Source organism: Hevea brasiliensis, chromosome 4 (genome assembly GCF_030052815.1).
Source record: "Hevea brasiliensis isolate MT/VB/25A 57/8 chromosome 4, ASM3005281v1, whole genome shotgun sequence".
Lineage (NCBI taxonomy): Eukaryota > Viridiplantae > Streptophyta > Magnoliopsida > Malpighiales > Euphorbiaceae > Hevea > Hevea brasiliensis.
In genome coordinates this window covers 63974806-63991037 of record NC_079496.1, presented here as the reverse complement: position 1 = coordinate 63991037, position 16232 = coordinate 63974806, and the positions used below count along the sequence as shown (strand labels likewise).

At 32.7% G+C, this 16232-nt stretch overlaps 1 protein-coding gene across 1 annotated transcript; it reads left to right on the top strand.

Moving 5' to 3' along the window:
- The first annotated feature begins 538 nt into the window (after positions 1-538).
- LOC110655610 (GTP-binding protein ERG) lies at positions 539-14381 on the top strand. Its single transcript, XM_021812000.2, has 8 exons — positions 539-1146; positions 2582-2671; positions 3665-3810; positions 7976-8134; positions 8223-8293; positions 12105-12208; positions 12332-12471; positions 13870-14381. Exons 1-8 carry the CDS (start codon positions 565-567, stop codon positions 13952-13954), a joined length of 1377 nt encoding a protein of 458 aa, XP_021667692.2. The 5' UTR covers positions 539-564; the 3' UTR covers positions 13955-14381.
- Positions 14382-16232: the final 1851 nt, after the last annotated feature.

Genomic DNA, 16232 nt, shown 5'->3' with positions numbered 1-16232 from the left:
AAATGATATAAGTTGTAAATGTAAAAATTTTAATCAGTTTCCTAGATCTCTAAATAATTAAGAAAAATTACTTTCCAGGAGAAAATGTAAAAATGATATTTAAGAAATTGAATAAAAGTGCTTAAATAATTTAAAAAAATATAAATTTAGATTTAATCTCACATAGCAATTTTTATTTTTATTTAACAATATGTTTTTTCAAAATATTATGCCTTTTAAAATATATTAACCAATTAATTAATTTTACTTAAATATAGAAATAAAATAATAATTTTTAAAAAAAATATAGAGATTAATTAATTAATTTTTTTAAAATAAAAAGATTAAATAATAATTTATTAATATTGACTAATAAAAAATTTAATGAATATACTAAAGAATTTACATAATGTATTTTTTAAAATATAAGATAAGTGGTTAATTTTATTAAAGTAATAATTTAATTTTTTTTATATAGTTAGATTTTTTTATATAAATAAAAATAATTATAAATTTATAATTAATTTAATGCACGCGTAAACTAGTAATTAGAAGGGAAAAAATAAGGTCGTCAATGGCCAGACGATGGGCCCTAAAACCCTAACTAAAACCTCCAGCATCAAACCAAATGAAGGCATTTTCTCCCCCTTTCTAAGTTTGAGTCTATGCTCTTACAGGTCGAATTGGCATAAAATGAAAGCATTCAGGACACTTCGAACTCTAAACATCTTTGCATCAAAACCCCAAAATTCAAATTCCCATCTCTTCAATCGAATTCTTCTCTCTCATTTCTTCTCAGCTCAACCTGAGCAAAACCAAAGTGAAAACGACAATAATGACTCGTTTTTTGACAGCAGCCGCTACGCCGTCACCAACATTGATACTAATACAACCGCTCTAGAACCCACTTGGGATGAGAAATACAGACAGAGAGCTGATAGATTAGTGTTTGGGCATGAAACCCAGAAGTCCAAAGTCAAATTATTGCAAGAACAAGAGGAGGAGGAGAAGAGGAGAGTGTTGGCGAAAGCGCTGCTCCAGGCGGCGCTGGAGAGGCCAGATGAAGAGGACGATGATGAGGTGGTGAGGGAGGAGGACCAGAAATCGCTTTCAGTTGGAATTGTTGGTGCCCCTAATGCTGGGAAGTCCGCCTTGACTAATCACATGGTTTGTTTCAATTTTTTTTTTCGAATATTTTGTTTTATGGTCATTATTTAATTTATTGATTCTCTCTAACAAATTTTGAATTTTGCTTTTTTCGGTTCTGTTTTGATTTTAGTTTGTATTAACAACTTGATCTCTGGAACATGAATAACTGATATGAAAGTCGGTGGTTTCAAAGTTAGGTACTTTACTTTTGATTACTAGTTTAATTTGGCTGAAACTGCTTAGGGGTTCGGTTGATGCAGTGGTCTTTTTGGCGTTTGGCATTTGCATGCAGGATCATGATAAGTTTGGAATTTGCATCTCGCAGGAAGCATCCCTTTTTGTTGAAATTAATGTTATTCAGTTCAGGTCTTCAGAGTTTAGTCTCAATTGTGGAATACTGAATGCTTGATTTTCTTTCTTTCTTTTTTTTTTTTTTTTTTTTTTTTTTTATTTCAAGGATATTTCTGCAATCCCAATCTAAATACAGTTCTAGAGTGAGTTGTTATTCACCTCTGACCTCTCTTGGATTTTTGTATATAAAGGGTTTTGCCGTTTATAGAACATTTCAGCAAGGAAGCGAGCATATTATTCTTAGCATTGAATTTCATTGTATTTGTGTTTTTACATGTGCAAAAAACACCTTTAAATTGAATGGAGTGGTACTGTCTCAAAGTAATCACTTTAAATATCTAGGCTCAGTCCTTCAAGTCCTTCAAGTAGATGGAGATGTGAGGAAGATGTTAGTCATAGGATTAAAGCCGGATGGTTGAAGTGGAGACGTGCCATGGGAGTTTTATGTGATCATAAGATTCCCAATAAGTTGAAAGGAAGATTTTACCGTACAGCCGTACGACCGGCTATGTTATATGGTAGTGAGTGTTGGGCACTGAAAGAGTCGTGTGCGTCTAAGATAAGAGTTACAGAGATGAGAATGTTAAGGTGGATAAGCGGCCGTACTAGATTAGATAAAGTCCATAATGAGAGTATTAGAGAAAAGGTAAGAGTGGTGCCAATTGAAGATAAGTTGAGAGAAGGTAGATTGAGGTGGTTTGGTCATGTGAAGTATAGAAATACGGAGGTTCCAGTTAGACAAGTAGAGCACATTAGGTTAGAGGATAGAAAGAAAAAAAGGGGTAGACCTAAATTGACTTGGAGGAGAGTAGTACAACATGACCTAGAAGCATTACACATTTCTGAGGATTTAACCCAAAATCGTTTAGAGTGGAGAAAACGAATTCATATAGCCGACCCCAAATTTTTGGGATAAAGACTTAGTTGAATTGAGTTGAGTTGAGTTGAGTTGGGATGGCTAGATATCTTAGTGTTTATGGACCAAATGCATATTGCATTTACTTATCTAGTATTTTAATAGCATTCATTGGTTGCTTTATCAGCAGCACTTATCTGATGATGGCAAGTGCTGATATGTTTTTGTTATGGTTGGATGTATTAGGTTGGGACAAAGGTTTCTGCTGTGTCTCGGAAGACGAATACAACAATTCATGAAGTATTAGGAGTGATGACAAAAGGGGACACTCAAATTGTATGTCATTTTTTTTTTCAATTTATTAATTTATTCACTTCTTTTCTGTGTGAAATTTGGATAAAGTCACTTCATTAATTCTCTTCTTGAATGAGCAAACTATTATGACCTGAAGAATCATCATATACAAATCATATCCTTGGTGAAATGATGAAGAGGAGAGGAATTTAAATTTTTGACATAACTTCCATTTTTTCTCTGGATTTGCATATCTAATAGGTAAGTCCTGTGATGATGAATTCTGAGAATGCTAATAGATTTTCAAGTAATAATCTTCCAAATTCTTGTACTTTGTGATTTGACTGGTTGGACTAGTCAAACTTTATAATTCGATTTGCTTAGAATACTTGTTCTTTTAGATTTTTGAATTGAAATCTAAATGTTAGATTAGTTACAATAATATTAATGATAACTAATAAAAGATAACTGTATAGATTATCATCTTTCACGAGTACTAAAACTACAATACCAGCAGCCAAAATAAATTAACCTACTTTCCTCATTTAGGTTTAAAGTGAGGAATTAGCAAGGGATAAGGAGAGAAGGGAAGGGAAATTAGGAGAAATGAACCCACTTAAAATTTCCTGTCAAAATGAATAGAACTGGGCAAAATTGAAGTTCCATGTTAAAATTATTTGTTTTTGCTTATAACAAGTCATTTGAGTTTTCCTTTATAACCCCCTTATTGATACATATAACAATGAGCTTTTGGCATCTTGTATTATATTCTTCGAATGCATTGCATTGCGGTGAGTATGATATGTTTTCTATTGATAGTTTTTGCATTTTGTTATTATTGCACTATGATTTCCTCCCATAAAGAGTGCTCTCTAAATTTTTAGTCCTCCCACTTGCAAGAGAAACAATTGCTGTGGCATACGAATATATGGTGTTTCCTTAGTCTTCTTACTGTATATGGTTGTTGTTTTCAACGTTGCATTTGTTTTGCTAAGCTGTCTAGGAATATAATAAGAATGGTTAAATTCCATGCAGTGTTTCTTTGATACACCTGGAATTATGTTAAAGAAAAATGGATATCCTTACAAGGATATGAAGGCTCGTGTGGAAAATGCTTGGTGTGCAGTTGATTTATATGATATGATCATGGTTGTTTTTGATGTCCATAGGCATCTTACCAGGTTAGTGAAACATTATATTCAATCTTGAATGGACTTAGCTTTCATTTTCATTTATTTATTTATTCATTCATTATGTAATTTATTAACCTCTCTAGTTAACATATATTAGCATGCTATTTTACAAATGCTTTCTAATCAGTTCATAAAAGATTTTGCTGAAGACAAGTCATTTATCTTTGTGGTTGTTGCATCTGTTTTCCTTCTGATAAAAGAAAATGGAGTCATACATATTTCCTTTGTTTGGACTCTGAGAAAGCTTTTAAGTTAAGTAGAACGAAGACAGAATACATGCATTGCAAGTTCAGTGAAGGCCAAACTGGTGATAGGGAAGGAGTTAGTTTGAATGGAGTGGTACTGTTACAAAGTAATCAGTTTCAATATCTAGGCTCAGTCCTTCAAGTAGATGGGGGATGTGAGGAGGATGTTAGTCATAGGATTAAATCCGGATGGTTGAAGTGGAGACGTGCCACGGGAGTTTTATGTGATTGTAAGATTCTCAATAAATTGAAAGGAAAATTTTACTGTACAGCCATACGACCGGCTATGTTATATGGTAGTGAGTGTTGGGCACTGAAAGAGTCGTATGCATCTAAGATAAGAGTTGCAGAGATGAGAATGTTAAGGTGGATGAGTGGCCATACTAGACTATAGAAAGTCCGTAACGAGAGTATTAGAGAAAAGGTAGGAGTGGTGCCAATTGAAGATAAGTTGAGAGAAGGGAGATTGAGGTGGTTTGGTCATGTGAAGCGTAGACATACGGAGGCTCCAGTTAGACAAGTAGAGCACATTAAGTTAGAGGATAGAAAGAAAAAAAGGGGTAGACCTAAATTAACTTGGAGGAGAGTAGTACAACATGACTTAGAATCATTACACATTTCTGAGGATTTAACCCAAAATCGTTCAGAGTGGAAAAAACGAATCCATATAGCCGACCCCAAATTTTTGGGATAAATGCTTAGTTGAGTTGAGTTGAGTTGAGTTGATATAGTTTGATACATTATGGTTATCTTTCCTAAGTTGAGCTCAAAAAGTTACCATCATTATCTATTGAAGGAGGCTGGTCTTATTTTCAACTGTCTGTATGGTATTATGTTCCTTTTAGTCTCATTGCTAGGCATTGCATTTTGGAGCCATCAATTGAACTTCAGCCTCATAGATACTTTACCATATTTATCTCCCTTAAATATAGCATTTTGGCCTGTAATTTTGTTCAATTTGTACTTGTACATAAATTATCTAAATGTTATGATTTTTGCTTGTTATAATTTGTATGTGTAAAGAAACAGTATATCAGTGTACTCAAAAGTGCAAAAGCGCTCTCTTAAGCGCAACGAAAAATAAGAAAGCGCTTGTACATATGCTAAGCGGAGCGTGTTTAGCGAAGTGAGGGTTTTTTGTACTTAAAGCGCAAAGAGCCCCAACTTTAGGGCCAACGTTGGAAGATGTTGAGAACAATTTAGATGAATATTTTTGGAGATGAGGCTGAAAGTGTTGAGGACTTTGATGGAAATCTAGTGAAGATCTCTAGACTATAACTATGAATTTGAATGCCAAAAACATTGGTTGTTTGATGATTTCTTAAGAGTTTAAATTTTATATAGAGGATTGTATTTTCCTTGCATATTATATATTAGTTAATTTCTTAATAAATTTGTGCTTCCTTCAATGAAGCAAGCTCTTTTTTTGCGCTTTAAGCGATGGGTGATGCATCGGTTTAAGTGTGCTTTATGCTTTTAAGTACCTTGGTATATATTCCACTTTGTTTAAGAATTTTGTTCTAGACTCTTCCTAAGGTTTGAGCTTGCATTTACATGAAGCTATATCTCAGTTTTTAATAAATTTGAGAAACAATGGATATATTTTCCAAGTAAAAAACTTATTATTAAATTTTCGGTGCATTCTAGAATTGTTTGATATTTAGTTATGGGTCTAAAAAGGCAATTATGGAATGTTCAAAAATATTAGTGTCTCATATGGTTTTTTTTTTTTTTTCAAAATGTTTCCATTGTAATATGTCCTTGCTACATTTCTATGAACAACAATGATGTCAAATGACACCATTTGTTAGAAATTATAGCAATTGTATGGTAAAACAATTCAAAACAGAATGATTATTCTACCTCAGATTGGGTCATAGCATTGTACTCTTCTATGAATTACAATTATTGAGGTAATGCACGTGTTCTGAAAATTTGGACAAAATTTTCCCCTTTTGTTTGTTTTCGGAGGAAAGTTTGTAAATTACAAAGCTTTTGGGAAAAGGTACTTGTAAAAGTTAATTTTAAATGCATTTCAGCTTATTTTATTGTTAGTGCAGCTGAATCTTCTAATAAAATACTTGTAGAAGTTGCAAATAAACTGGTCTTTGTTGTAGTGTTATGGGATAACTAGCATTCTATGTTTCTGTTCTCAAATCTATCTTATGATCCTTTTCCTATACAATTTGTGATTCAAAGTCTAAGGCCTATTTACTTACAGCAAATAGTTCTGTTTTCTAGTTCTACTTTTCTGATCATTTTCAAGTTTTATTTTTTCATTGAAGAGCTAGAAAATGCCTGTATTTTTTGTCTTTTTTACTGCCTTTTATTGCTTCATATGTTGTATTTATATCAGAAAACATTTTCAAGTTGACTATTTATTTGAAGTTGATAGTGTTGGCGGTGCTGGCGGGGAAGTGTAGGTGGGAAGTGGAGTCCAGGGTTTTAAACCATGGCTGATACCTATCATATTGGCCTTGTATTGGTTTTTTAGGAGAATGATATGATATTTTCTTAAACTCATAGTGTATCGGAACTGAAATGGTGTGAAATGGCTGACATGGCCGACATGGCCACTACACAATGTCATTAATTTCAAATTGGTCAAAACAGATATTTCACTGGAAGAAGCAAAAACTTTTACCAGTTGCAGGCTGCCACCCACAGCTCTTCTCCTCTCAATTCCCCAACTTTAACAACTCCAATCTTCTTTCTTCTCTTCAAATTCCTTGAAATATTTTCTGAATGTTCTTCATAAGATTAAGATTTGAAGGATTCAAACATCTAATCTTTCCTATCTTTTCCTGATCTTGGAGATTTCAAGCTTGCGTGGTGATATTCCTAAACTTTGAACCATGTTCTTTATGCTCTGTTTGGATGGGGTGAGGGAAGGGTAATTAATGGAAGGATAAGGGAGGGTAAGGAAGGGGGAGGGTGAAGAGGGTTACAATAAAAAAAAATCTCATGTTTGGAAAGAGATGAATTAATGGAAAGATAAGGAAAGATAATGTATATTCTTCATGTCTTGAAAGAGGTGAAAAAAGGATAAATAATTATTAGAAGTACAAAAATACCCTTTTTTATTAGATAATTTATTAAATGGTAAACTCATTATGATAAATATTAAATTTGCAAATAATTATGGTCCATTATAAATAAATCATAAAATTAATAAATCAAAACAATAATGCACAAATCTAACAAAGATTGAATAAAAAATTGATTATTTAGAAAAAAAAATGATAATTGAAGCATAATAATTGAAACAAATTATTGAAAGAACAAATAAAAAAATGATAATTGAAGTATAATAATTATAGCAAACTATTTAAAAACAAATGATTGAAAGCAGAGAAACTATGTATGGCCACTTGAGAGAGAAAACTTTTATTTGTAGTGGTACGCTAGGTTTATTTTTAATGGGTATAATTGGATTTTTAATAAAAAAATGAAGGATACAATAGAAAAATAAAAAATAAAGTAATTTTTAGCTCTCACCTCCCCTTACTTACACCCCAATTTGGGGTGTAAGAAAAATTGGGATTTGAGGGGTAAGGGAGGGTAAGCCTTACCCTTATCCTTTACTAACTCACCTCTTTCCAAACAAGGATATAATAGTTACTTACCCCTCTTTACCCTTATTTACCCTTCCCTCACACCACCCAAACAAAGCATTATATTGAGAAGGAAAAGGAAGGAGAGGAAGAGAGAGAGAAAGAGGGGTGGGGGGGGGGTGGGGGAGGGGTGTGGTTGTTGGGAATTCTCATTGTCTAATTGTTTTGATTGATTTGATTTGATTTGATTTGATTTGATTTGCGATGCATATGTTCAGCTTTTTTCCCTGTTATGCTTTAGTCAGTGATCAAATAATCCTTTCATATGTATGTTTATGTTGTTCATGTATCTAGGCCTGATTCAAGAGTGGTGAGACTAATTGAACGTGTTGGAGCACAAACAAACCCAAAACAAAAGCGGGTTTTATGTATGAACAAGATTGACCTAGTCGAGAAAAAGAAAGACTTACTAAAGGTTTCTGAGCAATTCAAAGATCTTCCTGGATATGATAGGTGGGCAGCCTGTGTTATAAAATGAAAATCCATTGTTGCCTGTTTTAATTGGACATTGAGGATTAATAAAACTTCATCTATCTTTTAGGTGCTTCATGATTTCTGGACTAAAGGGTGTTGGTGTGAAAGATCTTACACAATATTTGATGGAGCAGGCACGTTCCGTTTTCTAAGTATTGAGGATTTCTAGATCCTAAATTCACAAAATTGATTAACAATTAAAGGCAGATTCTCTGATTTATTCTTTCTTTTCTTTCCCCCTGCAATTAGTAATATCAAGTTCAACATTATTATTTGATGCATTAAGCAGATTTCTTTTGTGTATGTGTGTGTGTGTGTGTGTGTGTGTGTGTGTATATTAGTTTATCTCTCCTCTTCCCTCCCCCCTTCCACCCCTTCCCCCCCCCCCCCCCCCCAAAAAAAAAAAAAAAAATCCATTGTTGTTAGTTATTTTATAGTTTTTCACATGGCTAGCAGCAGCGCCACTAGTGCCTCTTACTGCTCAACTCAACTCAACTCAACTAAGCCTTTATCTCAAAAATTTGGGGTCAGCTATATGGATTCGCTTTCTCTACTCTAAACGATTTTGGGTTAAATCCTCAGAAATGTGTAATGTTTCTAGGTCATGTTGTACTACTCTTCTCCAAGTCAATTTAGGTCTACCCCTTTTTTTTCTTTCTATCCTCTAACCTAATGTGCTCTACTTGTCTAATTGGAGCCTCCGTATGTCTACGCTTCACATGATCAAACCACCTCAATCTCATTTCTCTCAACTTATCTTCAATTGGCACCACTCCTACCTTTTCTCTAATACTCTCATTACGGACTTTATCTAGTCTAGTATGGCCACTCATTTACCTTAACATTCTCATCTCTGCAATTCTTATTTTAGACGCATACGACTCTTTCAGTGCTCAACACTCACTACCATATAACATAGCTGGTCGTATGGCTGTACGGTAAAATTTTCCTTTCAACTTATTGGGAATCTTACGATCACATAAAACTCCCGTGGCACGTCTCCACTTTAACGATCCGGCTTTAATCCTATGACTAACATCCTTATCACATCCCTCATCTACTTGAAGGACTGAGCCTAGATATTTAAAGTGATTACTTTGGGACAGTACCGCTCCATTCAAACTAACTCCTTCTCCATCACCAGTTTGGCTTTCACTGAATTTGCAATGCATGTATTCTGTCTTCGTTCTACTTAACTTAAAACCCTTTGACTCTAGAGTACTTCTCCAAAGCTCTAGCTTTTTATTGACTCCTTCTCGTGTCTCATCTATTAGAACAATATCATCCGCAAACATCATGCACCAAGAAATACTCTCTTGTATATGTTTCGTCAATTCATCTAAAACTAATGTAAAAAGGTAAGGGCTTATGGCTGATCCTTGGTGTAATCCAATTGAGATCGGAAAATCTCTTGTGTCCCCTCCCACTGTGCGCACAATAGTAGTTGCTTCTTCATACATATCTTTCAACACTTATATGTACCTAATAGATACCTTCTTTTGTTCTAACACATTCCATAAGACATCTCTTGGAACACTATCATAAGCCTTCTTCAAATCAATAAAAATCATGTGTAGATCTTTCTTCACATCTCTATATTTCTCCATCAAGCTTCTAATGAGAAAGATCGCTTCCATAGTTGAACAACTGGGCATGAAACCAAATTGATTGAGAGAGATAGAAGTATCATGACGTAGTCGATGCTCCACAACTCTCTTCCACAACTTCATAGTATGGCTCATGAGTTTAATTTCCCTATAGTTTGAGTAATTCTGTATGTCTCCCTTATTTTTAAAAATAGGTACTAAGATACTTCTCCTCCATTCATCAGACATTTTCTTTGAGTTTAGAATCTTATTAAATAATTTAGTTAACCATGTCACTCCCATATCTCCTAAACACTTCCACACTTTAATTGGTATTTCATCGGGTCCACAGGCTTTACCCACTTTCATTCTCTTAAGTGCTTCATTTACTTCTAAAGATCTAATCCTTCTAGTATAATTCATATTCTTTTCTATTGTTTTATAATCTATATTCATGCTATTACCATTTTGACTATTATTAAAGAGATCATTAAAATAATTTCTCTATCTTTCTTTAATGTCCTCATCTTTCACCAACACTTTTCCTTCTTTATCTTTAATGCACCTAACTTGATTGAAATCTTGACATTTCCTTTCTCTCATCCTTGCTAATCTATAAATATCTTTCTCCCCTTCTTTAGTTTCAAGTTTTTCATATAACTTTTCAAAGGCCTATGCTCTTGCTTGACTAACTGCCTTTTTTGCCTCTTTCTTTGCTATCTTGTACTGTTCATATGCCTCATTATTATCACATTTAGGTACTTTCTTATACTATTTCCTTTTCTCTTTACTACCTTTTGTACTTCCTCATTCCACCACCTTCTCTCTTTTGAGGGTGGTCCATGTCTTTTAGACTCTCTAAGTACTTTCTAGCTACTTCTCTAATCTTTGATGCCATCTGTATCCACATATCATTGGCCTCCATATCCAGCTTCCATACTTCGGACTCGAGAAGCTCATTTTTGAACTTCACTTGCTTTACTCCTTTGAACTCCCACCACTTTGTTCGATCTACACTATTTCTTCTGACTTTACTTGAATTGTTCCTAAACTTGACATCCAAGACCACCAATCGATGTTGACTTGTTAAAGCCTCTCCTGGAATGACCTTGCAATCCTTGCATAGAGCTCTATTTGTCTTCCTGGTTAAGAAGAAGTCGATTTGGCTTCTATGTTGTCCACTTTTGAAAGTCACTAAATGTGACTGTCTTTTTATAAAGTAAGTATTTGCTAGTATTAAGTCGTTTGCCATAGCAAAATCCAGGATGTTTTTTCCCTCCTCATTTCGACTTCCAAAACCAAAACCTCCATGAACATTCTTATAACCTTGTCTATCACTTCCTACATGTCCATTCAAATCTCCACCAATGAAAACATTATCTTCATTCGGTATGCTTTGCATTAAATCATCCATATCTTTCCAAAACTTTTGTTTACTCTCACTGTCTAGTTCTATTTGTGGGGCATAAGCACTAACTATATTTATTGTTTCTCCTTCTAGTACTAGCTTTACTAGTATAATTTTATCTTCTACTCTTTTCACAGCTATTACTGCATCTTTAATGTCTTGTCTATGATTATGCCCACTCCGTTCTTATTTCTCTCATTTCCGGTAAACCACAGTTTGTACTCTGGATTACCCATTTCCTTACTTTTCTCTCCTACCCATTTAGTCTCCTGAATGCAGGCAATATTCACCATTCTCTTTTCCAAGGTATCTACAAGCTCTATTAATTTTTCTGTAAGTGATCCAACATTCCAAGTATCAACCCTGATCCTCCTCCTAACGTGCTCCTTCCTAATTGGTCTCCTTCTATGATATCTTCTATTATTTTCTATGTCTATCTTGTATTCTGTTCCACTATCTGTTCTACTATCTGTCCTATGGACTAACTTCTTTACCTACACCCGTCCATAATGTGGGAACCCTTGCTCACTAAACACCACACCCGGGCGCCGGTATGGCATGGCGCGTCGCTTTCGGTGAATGCCTTACACCCTTGCATATTTCTCACTATACCCGAGCTCCAATGTAGCGCGTCGTTAGTAGAGGACGCCCCAACATTTATATCATTTGAATCCATATCATAAGGTGTGACGAAATTTTTACGCTGGTTGTCACCTACCGCAACCCTCTCCCTTTATCCGGGCTTGGGACCGGCTAAGCGCAAACTACTTAGGCGGAGTTACTAGTGCCTCTTACTGCACTGAAGGAAATTAATTTCATTTAGACATTAATTGAAATGGGTTTAGTATGCTTTTTTTCTTTCCCATGAGAGCCATTTCCTGGCAAAGAAGTTTACTTGAATATATTTTGTTTAAATATAACACTGCTTCTTCAATGGCATTTTGTTTTTAGGCAGTGAAAAGACCTTGGGATGAGGATCCACTACATATGAGCGAAGAAGTTATGAAGAACATTTCATTAGAGGTTGTTCGCGAGAGGTTATTAGATCATGTCCACCAGGTAATAATATAATTTCTTTTTCCTTCTATATATCGTGTGGTGATAGTTGTAACAACCTTATGAAGGGAAAGGGGGGAATATGTGTAGTGAATTTGAATGACTTAAAACCCCTGTGCATTTCAGGAAATCCCATATGGTATTGAACATCGTTTGATAGATTGGAAGGAGTTAAAAGATGGTTCTCTAAGGATTGAACAACACTTCATTACTCACAAACTAAGCCAACGGAAGATTCTTGTGGGTAAGAAGGGCTCAAAAATAGGGTAAGTTTTTTTTATCACTAGGAGTACTATTCTGTGGTTTTGTCATTTTTTGTAATTTTGGAAAATATGTTGGCTATACTTTTTCTTTATTTATATGTATTGAGGACAAATTATTTGCAGTGTTAAGGTGATGCAAGTGCTTTTTGATCTCAAAGTTTTTCTTCCACCTTCCCATGCAAGAAGCCAGTCAAACCTGCCCACCCATCCCCCCCTCCCCTTTGCACACACATTTTGTTTCATTTTCTCAGCCAATTTTCAGTTGTTAAGTTTCTTTTGGTTGATAATTCCCAACAAAAGAGATAATTAAGAGGGGACTTATTTATTGCAAATAGCTTTTTGAACAGGTGTCCTTACACGTCACCACTACTACAGAAGATTTTATGTCCACCTTAAACTGGGGTCATCATCTATCTTATCTGATCTCCCAACCCATACCCCCATATTTACTGGGGATCTATCAACAACATTCACCATGTTTAATATAACATCTAATCCCAGTCTTGTTATCCCTCCTAAATTCCAGGTTTTGAATCTTGATTACCACTCAAATAAAAATTAAACTCACTAATGCATCCCATTGAAATGACAAGAAAAACATACTGAGTTGATTTTTGAGGATTCTCTGCTAAAAGTCATGCCAAAAATAAATAGAAAACCATAATTTACCTTAAAAGAAATACCTAGTAGAATTCTATTGAGGGTGCCAGAAATTTGATTCATAACTTCCCTTGCATTTAGGAAGCATATGATCCCACTTCAACAAATGATACTTTAATTTGTACCATCCACAACCCCAAAGGATTCTGAAACATCTTCACTACTGAGCTAGGAATAGATATGGTGGATGTGGAATGAATTGGCAAATGCAGAAGAGGTCCTTAACGCTTTCAGCCTTTAGACAAATTCTTTTGCAACCTCTAGCTTCTCAATCATAGACATGCTTCCTGGTCTTTGTACTTTGTTATGAAAAGAAGACCATGCAATTTGGAAATAGAAGTGTCCACTTTATGCTGTAAAATCTCAACAAGAGCTTGGCAATTTATTGTGTTTGGGCTCACAATCTCTTTAAAAAGAGAAACTACTAAGTTCTGGGAAAGAAGATGAAAGGAATCCATGACATTATATTTTAGAAATTTCCATGAGATTTGGATAACAGATGTACTGAGGATGCGGACACATTCTTAGGAACATTAGCAACATTGTGCGATTATTCATAGTCCATATGTTGAGTTTTCTTTCCCTGATATCTATATCCTCACAAGCTTAATTGTAAAGCCAATGAACTTGGTTTTCCTGCTTTTTTTTCTTTTTTCTCCTTTTGCTTTCAGGATGTGGTAATGCATCTGATCATTATCTTAGGCTTTCCATTATTATATATGATGTTAAATCTTCTTGCAGAAGGATAGGCATTGAAGCTAATGAAGAGCTGAGGTCCATATACAAGAGGGAAGTGCACCTGATTCTCCAGGTTAGACTGAAATGATCAGTTCAGCAACCAGAGAAATATGCCTGATCCCAGAATTGGATTAGCCATGGAGGATGATTAATGAAAGCACCAGGACCAAATTTAGCATACTGTGCTTTGCCAAGAATTGGCCTGTCCTGGTAAAAATGAGGCATGAAGTCTTTTGAACTTGTCCCACTCTTTAGATGTGGGACTCTTGACCAGAAGCAAGTATCCTTGTTCGTGTATTGGCTTCATTTTTGCCTGCTTGATGAAAGCAAAGGAAACCAAAAGCAATCAGCTTCTAGATTGAGTTTTTGTGCTTTTGATTTGAAATCTGAATTTTGCTTAATTTTCTTAGCAACCAGAGTTTAAATGTTGTATGGGAAATAATTGTTGCTATAGATTTGTGAATATTTGGTTGGTATATAATGGAAAGAAAGGAATTGAATTCTGATTCTATAAATCATAAGATTATAAGTCATGTGCTTTTATGTGATGAAACAGACCTTTATTTTAATTTTCAAAAGTTCAAATTGATCCTTTTACTTCCATAATTAAATAGGTCTTTAATTTTTATTTGCAGTTAATATGACCTTTAATAATTAAAAAATTTTGATCATTTATAGGAAATAATAAAATATCACTTTTTTTTTTTTCTATTTTCTTTATTGATAGGAATCAGCTACTTTCCCCTCATTTCTTTCATTCCAGATTAAAAATTACACCCATCCATCTCTCACAATTAATCAGAAATTTCATATTATAATTACAAAGAAAAATTTTAACTATCAAAATTTTTTTTTTTTCCTATGTGCTTAATAAAAATTGCATCTTGAAACTTTTTTAATTTTTAGCATTTAACTAATCTCCCTTCCACAAAATCAAGCTACTTACTGAAAAGAAAACCAGCAACCTGTTTTTTTACTATCATAAGATATAAAGCTTTGGAGAAACTAATAATAATAATAATAACATATCTTCATTAAGAATGATAACATATTGAGTATTTGTGAGAATTTAACTTAATTAAATTCTAATAAGATGAGTTTAAGTAGTATGTAATCGAATTTGAAATGAGTTTAGATTTGATTAATAGTACTCGTATCGAATTCAAATTTTGTATGTGTTTATATAAATAAATAATTAAATATAATACATTTATCTTTTATAATAATATTTATGAAAATTTATTTTTTTTATATTAAATAAATAGAATTTAATATTTTATAAAGTTATTAAATTTTTAAAAATATAAATTATTAATAAAAATATATTTTTTTAACTAAGTTAATAATTTAAATATATAAAATTAAATGAACTCTTATATTTTTTAAATAATAATAATTTTAAATAATTAATGAAAAATTGTAATTAAGTTTGAATGAATTCAGATATTGAGATTATTAACCGATTCGAATAGGATGCATCAATTACTGCATGTGCAATCCACTATAAGAGCGGTGCTCGTCATCGAATCATTTTTCTAATAAAAACAACAGATTTAGTTTTTTATTATAGGCTAATCATAACCAAAGGCAAGATTTATTGAGTATAATCGATCTCTTGAAGGATTTGATTAATTGCAATTAAAAAATTAAAAGCTTATTTCACTATTGAATTAAAATTAGGATATCAATTTAGGCCTTCTGCCTTTTTTCGTTCACTTAAAATCTACTTTGTTAAATAATTTTGTTAACACCATTACTTAACGCATTAATTTTGATTTTTTTTTTAAGTTTTAGATTAATATAACTACTATATATTAACTAGTTGTTTTTTTATTGTGTGAATTATTTATTATTTTATTTTATTTTATTTTAATGATATAATTTAATATTTAATTTTTATATTTTTAAAATAATATTATAAAATTTGTTAATTATAAAATGAGTAATTACTTATAATTTCATTTCCAATGTTAATAAAATAAATATTTTAATAACAACTAATATAAATTTATATTTGATAAAAGATATAAAAATATATATTATTTGATTTTTAAATTAAAAAATAAGTTGATTAAATTATTTTAAATTAGTTGATATTTATACTACTAAAACTATAAACAAATTTGAAAAAAAAAATGTCACATGATTATTTTTGAAATATCATTACAAAGATCTTTAAATTTTAAATATTTTTAATAACAAATAAATTTTGTAAATAATATTTTAGTATAAAATTATTTAAATATATATTAATATAATTTAAAAATTAAAATATATTTAAATTTATTATTAATAATGACAATACTTAGTTATCATAAAGTAAGTCACTATTTTTCTAATCTAACTAAAAATTTAATTAAAAAAAA